Raw genomic sequence first — 8,306 nt, 5'->3', positions numbered from 1 at the left:
CTGAATTTGACATCACTGGAATATCCAGGGAGTATCAGAATAGTCATGCAATAAAACTGCAGCAACATCAGAAGATTATTTAGCACTGTCCTGAACGCTCTTTACTTTTCTTTCCAATAAAAATCTAGCCTGGTAAATCTGCAGAGGGCTGTTTTTAGCATGGAGCCACCATGACTTCAATCACCAATCCTGTAGGCTGAGGGATAATTTATGGAGAGGAAGCACTGTGAAATGTGTTATCAGTGGCCCCCTGCTCTATCTTTTCACACTGCCAGGAGTGGGCTGTCTTTTAACTTTTGCTTTTTAAGTGACAATAAATGTATTGCAGGGGAGCCACGAAAAGCCCCCGGGGCTAGAAAGCTCATTTTCAGTCTTGTGACTATGGTTTAATCATTAAAACAGGGGGAACGTTTTAACTGCTTAAGATGCTCATAAAATTCATTCTGAATAGATCAAGAAGCTTGATTTAAACCCTAAGGAGATCGCTCTCCTTTTCTTTTTCTTTGCAGACCAGAAAGAAACCTTCTTACAATAAAAAAAAGAAAAAACGCTGGCCCAATGAGTGTTTTCTTCCCAAAGAGTAAAGGGTTTGCTTTCCATCTTTGCATTTTTATTGAGTCAATACTAGAGGGCACAGATCTGGTATTATCTGTTTCTACATGCCTGTCTTCATTCAGAGAGCCCTTTCATGAGGAGTAACCAAGGAGAAATGGACACACATCGGAGAAAGAGAGTCTTAGAGCAAGGAGGTCTGAGACACACTGACAAAAGAACTGTGTGAAAGGCAGGGACTGGGAAAAGTTAAAAACTTTGATAAAGGGCAAATCGATTCAAGGGACACTTTCTATAAGGGAGAGAGCAGGACAGGGCTGAAATTGGCAACATTAAAGAGATCTCCAGGTTTTACTAATTTCTCGTCACGCTGTGTGGCCCTTCATCAGCACACAACTGAATAGGAAATTCACAGCTTTTCATTAAGCTAATGAATTCTTTTGGAAGTACCAGTTACAGTCTTCTCAGGGATTCAAAGTCCTGAGCTCTCTCCCAGGATTCAATAATTGACCGATTTGGTTGATTCACAGTTAGGACAAGTTGACATTAAGTTGCACATTTGCTACACTTTACCGAGTAAGGGCTCTTTGACCATATCACTGCCTTCAATATTTCAACACTTTTTTTTTTAGATTTGGAAACAACCAGGTATTTAAAATGTAAAATTCATACTAGAGGCTATATTGGATGGTTGGATGCTTACAGAACTTTACCCAATATCATTTGCACGGTATTTTTACAGTTTTCCCATGCTTTTCCCGTGGTTATGATATGCATTTGCCATAGTTTAACATGGTTGGCCCTGTTCTGTAAAATGTTTTTACTGTTCCTCTCTGGACTTTACAATGCTTACCTAGGTCTTACCAGGTTTCCACTATGCTTTTACTATACTTTATTCTTTTGCTATGTAAAAAAGTAAATCTTAGGCTAGGTATCAGACCGTGTGACCTAGACTGCCACCTTTGTATATGTGTGTCTACATGTGGTTTCTCAAGTGAGATAAATGACCTGATAGATGATAAATGTTGATCGTGCACTATTTAGGCAGTGCGGCGAGGATAACACTGGGAATTACCTGCAATATGGGAATATAGGCAGATTCCCATGCTTATTCCCAGGTTATCTGGCTACTACCTATCCTTTCAAATGTACTTGAGAGCGAGGAAGCAGAGTGCAGGGCACTGGAAATGAGCAGTGAAGAGATGCTCTCAAGAGCGATCCTCTGTAAGTGCCCACTTGACCAGTTTCCATCACCAGGCAGGTCCTTCAGAGCGCGCAAACACAGGAGCACTCGGCCTCCCTTCATTACAAGCAAGGTGTCTTGTATGTGTGAGATTTTATATACGTGTTGGGTGCCCGGTTCTAGTTGCTTAAACTGTGTGAAATTGCATCTCTTTTTCAACTTTAGATTTTAGCAGTGTTTTCTATGCATGAGAAGACATCTGTACAGAGGAAAAAGGCATACTGGATTTGTGACAGATAGCTGCTGATTGGTTGATCTTCTTAAATGTCATTTGTAATGCGTATGTGAAATGGTTTGACATACATACTATAATTGTGTGTCCTTCTCGATTACACAAAACGAGAGAGACAAATCAGTCGCTGTATCTCGGCACTTTTGAGTAATGAAAATGTTCTTTGTTTTTTCAAGTGTTTGAGTGTTCAGTTTCCAAGAATTCAGAGAATGGTTGGCTCTCCTGTGTGTATTTTTTTCTTCAGGTTTTTGCAGATGCTTTATTAAAAAAAGTTTCCTCTGTGAAAAATACTTATATACTTAAAAAAAATTATAAACACGGTATAAACCGTAAAACCATTTAGTTTTTGTATTTTCTTTGTTGTTTTTAGTATATCTTTTTTGATGAACTATATTATTTAGGCAGGTGTCAGGGTGAAAACCATGCTTTCATTCACTTCCATATTTTACAGTATAAATGTGCATATCCCACCAAAAACAGATCTTTATTTTCACATTGAAATGTGTTACTTTTTCGTTGTAATATGTATGCATGTTATCTGAACCCAGGAAAGGGCTCACTGTGAGCCTGCATGGTCATTCATTTCCATGTGAGAATGTGGCAGGCCTTGATTGGTGGGCCAGTCAATGAATTAATTATTTAATTTGGGTTGTGATACAGATGTGTATAAAAGACAGCAAATAATCTGTTCAGTCCTGTAGAAACTGAGAGAGAGAGAGAGAGAGAGAGAGAGAGAGAGAGAGAGAGAGAGAGAGAGAGAGAGAGAGAGAGAGAGAGAGAGAGACCCACATACGTATGAACATTTTTAAGCATTCTGTAGGTGGTTGTATATAATATTTAAAAGGGAATTCATTGACTAATGCGTTACAGATTTCGCAAGTGGTTTCGCAAGTTTGAGTAACATTATTAGACATTACATTTCCATTTGAAAACCCCCAGTCCTTAATGCTATAGGCCCGCCGACAGTATTGTAAAGTTCTGCATGATAATAGTGGTTAACATCAGAGCTTAACTTAAATTTTCTGTTAAGTGTTGTCAATGCACAGAAACACAGTGCATTATAGTGATGTTAATGAGTGCTCAGAGGGACTGAAGGCATTCCAGCTCTGTAAATCAGTACCCACGCTACGCACTGGCTTAATCAAACTTAACCAGCTTACTTTAAGAGGTTTACTGCAGAACAGAAGTAAATGACCCAAGAGGGAAAATGTATAGCCATGTATTACCAAAGTTTGAAAAGTAGCTTTGTCATCTCAAATGAAACTTACTCATTAGAGATGTAAAAAGGGTTTTTTAATTCAGCAACAATGTATACGTATAGCTAAAGTTTAAAAAGTATTTCAACAGCTGAATTTCCACATAATGGTGTATAAATACATAGACATACATCATTTATATATATATATATATATATATATATATATATATATATATATATATATATATATATATATATATCCTATATTAAATATTTTGTGCCATATTTCTGTAGCAATCAACTTTATGTCATTAGTAAATATGTCTCTTTAAAACTGTATTCATATTAAAAACATTTCTATTTATTTATTTATTTATTTTAATAAGATAAATAAGGTATACCTTTTAAAAAGATCATGTGGGTTGGGAGAAGACAGGAGCAACAGAATAAATGTGCAGAAGAAACATTTTCTACAATAAAATAAAAATTGTAAACTATTCTTCACACTGCACATTGCCAACCTCCATCCCAGTGACGTTTGTGATTCGCAGCAGTTTTACTAAAATCTGGACTTTCTTTTTTGTTTCAGTTTGTCTGTTAGGTTCCCTAAAGTTCTTTGTTTCCAGAAAACAAGATGCATTTTACAGCTGGGAACTGGATTTCAGCCATCTGTATTCGAAAGCGGTCAAGGACTTAAATTAGCAGTCGTCCTCGTGGGCACAATTCTCTTGTTTTTGGCAAGGAGTATGCATTCCCAAACCACCTCTAAAAAAACACACTGGCTAATTGGGATTCATGTCTGTTCAGGGGCAGTTCAGATGTAAATAGCGCACAGTGTTAGAATGACTGGAGTTGGAAGGAACACTAAAGGAGGAGACCGCATATGCTACTTCCCGCACGGTTTCTAACCTTGAGGAAACACAAGCTCCTGAGCATCAAAATGCAATACAATGCAGTTTAGTTTTCTGTGCTGGCTGTTGTACAATACATGTCACTGTGAAGCATTTTGAAGCTGCTGTGCATTTGCAATCTCATACCATTTTGTGGCGGAGTTAAAGAAATTAGGATGATGTAGATTGTAAAGGAAGAATAGCCTGCAGACCAGCAGCTGCCAAAGGCTGAATACAAGTTCATGCAATATGCAAAGCGAATGTGCAGCAGTACTGATTTTGATTCAATTAACTTGTTATCAGTAATGCTCTAAATTAATCGAACAAATTGATTCCACCTGTGCTTTGTGAAATGCAAGAATCTCAAATTGTTTGGACTTCTCTCAAATTTTACTTTAAGCTAACAAGCTGAAGAGGGGCCAAAGTCGTCTTTAATTATATTCTCATTATGTCCATGCTACGCTTTTTTTGTGGCTTTAAAGAAATTTGTATTTTATTATAAAAATAACTGCAATTGTGTTGTGCAAACAGCAGTCCACAAAGTATGCTATTATATTTGTCAGTTTCTGTTTGTTTTGTAATTTGGTATATTCTTCTATAAATTCACTAAAAGTAAAGCTGTGTCATAACTGAAACTGAATCCCAGTTTAGAAGTGAATTGAAAGATGGGGAGACACAGAAACCAGCCTTACTTTTTAAAAAGGGTGCTAAATACAATAGCATGTAATACACTGTACAGAACATACACCATACAGAACATACACCGTACAGAACATACATCAAACAGAAAGGGAAAATATAATCATAAATTAACTAGTCATTTAGCAGACACTTTTATCTAAAGCGACTTACAGAGACTAGGGGTTGAACTATGCATTAACAACTGCTGCTGCAGAGCCACTTACAATAGGACCTCGGTTTTGCTTCTCATCTGAAAGACGGAGCACAAGGAGGTTAAGTGACTTGCTCAGGGTCCCACACAGTGAGCCAGTGGCTGAGCCGTGATTTGAACTGGGAACCTCCTGGTGACAAGCCCCTTTCTTTAACCACTGGACAATCATAACTTTCAAATAAGAAATAATGTTATTATTTATACATAAAAAGAACAAGTTTAACACAGCAATGGGACAGCATTGTACATCGTAAGGGTATACAAAATGCAAGTATTTTTTTTTAATTGTTGTGTGGTGTGTGTGTATATATATATATATATATATATATATATATATATATATATATATAAAAATTACAATCTCAGTATGTAGCATGTATATACTGTCTCTTTCTGAGTTACGTGTTATGTGTGAAACTTGGCACCCAAATGGTTAATAAAGGGATTAAGTATTGGAGAGGTTAAATGAATGGTGAAAGTGTGACTCTTCAGCGATTGGACGTCATCCTAACAACCCCATTATGCGTCTCATTGTTCCATTGTGACAAGCACTGTATAAATTATCCTGACTAAGAGGGACCATCATCACACTCTGTAAGGCTGCGGCAACTACACTACACTGCTCTGCTGAAGAAGACACTGTATAGCTATATAGCACTGGTTATTTTTTACTTTGATTTCTGTAAGCTTTGGCTGTGCCTTATTTTAACAATCAGGAGCAACACAAGCTCAGTGCTCTGAATCTGATTTCTAGTTTTAAGGGAAAAAAAAAAGCATCTCAGGATGGATTCAGATGCCGGATCTACCTCTAGCCGGGCGTCCTCCCCTGAATTCGTGGAAGGCGTTTCAAATTTCTTCTCCAACAAGATGTTCGAAGCTTATTGCAAGGAGCAGGAGAGGCAGCACGGGGCCCTGCAGCTGCAGGACAAAGCTGGAGGCAAGATGAAAGCCAAGAGGGACAGCATAGAGGAAGACACGCAGGACGGGAGGCTGAAGGTAAACAGCCGAGAGCGCAAGAGGATGCACGACCTGAACCAGGCCATGGACGGCCTCCGAGAGGTCATGCCGTATGCCCAGGGGCCCTCGGTCAGGAAGCTCTCCAAAATCTCCACCCTGCTCCTGGCCCGAAACTACATCATGATGCTGTCCAGCTCTTTGGACGAGATGAAGAAGCTAGTAAGCGACGTGTACGGGACCGGGCACCAGAACCATGGGCCAAGGTGTGGACCCATCAGGCCTCCCCCTGCCCAGGTCGCCATGCACCCTTTGACCCAGTCTCTGCACTCCATCATGGGCACCACCGCGATGCCTCCTTGCTCCAGCTCCCCTCACTCCCCACCCTCATCAGGATACCTGGGATTCAGGCCCACCATGCCGTCTTTGAGCAGTGCTTACAGGCACTTTCCTGGGATGCCTTGCCCCTGCTCCCTGTGCCAACCTCTGCCAGCTTCCATAGCAAGCTTATCCAGCTTATCCATGAGCAAATAAGATGCATTCAGACTGTCTACCTTTTAGAACTGAACTTTAAGCCAGCAGGGTGATCCACTGGCTTACTGTGCTTGACACAACTTTCGTGAAAAACACAAAGGAAAGAGCTGACCACGTCCCCATATAACATCTGCCACTCTGTATATATTTTGTAAAGTTAGAAAAAGATGAATATTTTACTTTTTTTTTCAAAGAAAGTTCTTTGTACAAGGTGCTATTTTTATGTTTCTTGATATAACATTTTTAATTCTTCTCATTTAACATTGTTTTATTTGTTGTTTGTGCATTACCATACTTAAAAAGAAAAACTTGAAATATTGAATTTTTGTTTCCTGTAAAACAACACAGAGACAGCTGCTACTGTTTTGTCTTTATGGCAGAAGAAAACCATGTATTATATTGAAGCTTCTGTGTATATATATATTGTTTTTCTAAAATAAAAGCTTTACAAATATATTAAACAAGACCAACTCCTCTCGTTTTTCAATTCATTAAATCAGGAAATGTATAGAGAAATATTAGATTTTTATTGATTTTTTTTAGCAATAATAATATAATGTCAATGCTTATAACTTCCTAAAGGGTTTTTAACTTATGATTTAATGGATCAGAAGTTAATTACTGAAGTGCATTTAAACTTCTGCATCAAAGCGAGATAAAACAAATCAATGAACCCAAATACCAGTTATACACATTCATTATTTACTTTCCTTAAGCAGCTTCTAGTTATTAGGAGCTTTTAAAAATATGATTGCAAAGAATACCAGCGGTCTAAACAAAACATACATTTGTTCTGCTTAGTTTCTTAAGTGGGTTAATAAATGGAAACACATCTCCTTAACAAAGCCCTTTAATGCCAGCTGTTTCTAGTCTGGTTTGTGTATATTTAATTTCATAATGTGATTGCTTTCCTTCATGTAATTATAATTTCCTATGCACTTTTATCATGCCAGCGCTAGCTGAAGTGGAAAGTTGGTGATTTTATCCTTTAATGTGATTGAACTTGTTTATGGTCATATAAACATGTTTTTGCACAAGTTCACTGAGCAACCCTGCCTCCATTCTAGGACAATGTTATGAAACATTTTATAAAGCAAGAAACGACTCTTAATTTAATTCTACCTAAACCCAAGACGTAACATACTAGTTTTATGAGATTGTTTGTATCCTTGTTTTAAAATACAGAGATAAACTTTGCACTGGTGCAAACAGAATGAAACTCAGAGCCAGTGAGGTGACACATGGCCTCATTCTAGTTAGCACTGGGGGTGTGGGGTTCTACCCTGAGGGGACAGGATAAACAGACTGCTGATGCATTTGTCAATTCAGAGCCATCTGTAGGCAGGGCAGCCTCAGTACTTTCACAACAGAAGGGTTCAAAAGAAATATTGTCACGTACAGTAAAGAAAACAAAGCATGGACGGTGGTAACATTTCTCTTTTTACTTCCACACTTCCCAGTTTTAATGCTCTCTCAAGGGGTTTAAAAAAACAAGTGAGGATTTGTTTAAATTATGAGCCCCCCCCCCCCCCCCCCCCTTACAGAAACTCCTACTCAGGGAAATCCTGAGAGATCTGATCCGGCTACTAAAGCCAGACAATGGCATCAGCCGGTAACAATGGAGCAACGCAGCGCTCGTGCCTGCAACACAAGGAGGGCTATTCAATATCCATTTCATCATTGTAACAAGCACTGTCTGACCAAAGGACCTGACACTCGGGAGAAAAAAAGCAGTTAGCTCTAATTTATGAAGCCATATTGACATTCGTGAGATCGCTCCTTTGTTCTGTCTCCCGGCGTAGCCGTCAGCT

The 8,306-nt window shown here is 38.6% G+C and overlaps 1 protein-coding gene across 1 annotated transcript; it reads left to right on the top strand.

The window, feature by feature from the left end:
* Positions 1-5,604: 5,604 nt before the first annotated feature.
* Positions 5,605-6,945, top strand: LOC117412753 (oligodendrocyte transcription factor 3-like). Its single transcript, XM_034021314.3, has one exon. The coding sequence runs from the start codon at positions 5,791-5,793 to the stop codon at positions 6,493-6,495; it is 705 nt and encodes a 234-aa protein (XP_033877205.2). The 5' UTR covers positions 5,605-5,790; the 3' UTR covers positions 6,496-6,945.
* Positions 6,946-8,306: the final 1,361 nt, after the last annotated feature.

The sequence above is a fragment of the Acipenser ruthenus genome, chromosome 23, assembly GCF_902713425.1.
Source record: "Acipenser ruthenus chromosome 23, fAciRut3.2 maternal haplotype, whole genome shotgun sequence".
Lineage (NCBI taxonomy): Eukaryota > Metazoa > Chordata > Actinopteri > Acipenseriformes > Acipenseridae > Acipenser > Acipenser ruthenus.
Note: the sequence above shows the minus strand (reverse complement) of the source record. Positions and strands in the feature narration are given on the sequence as shown.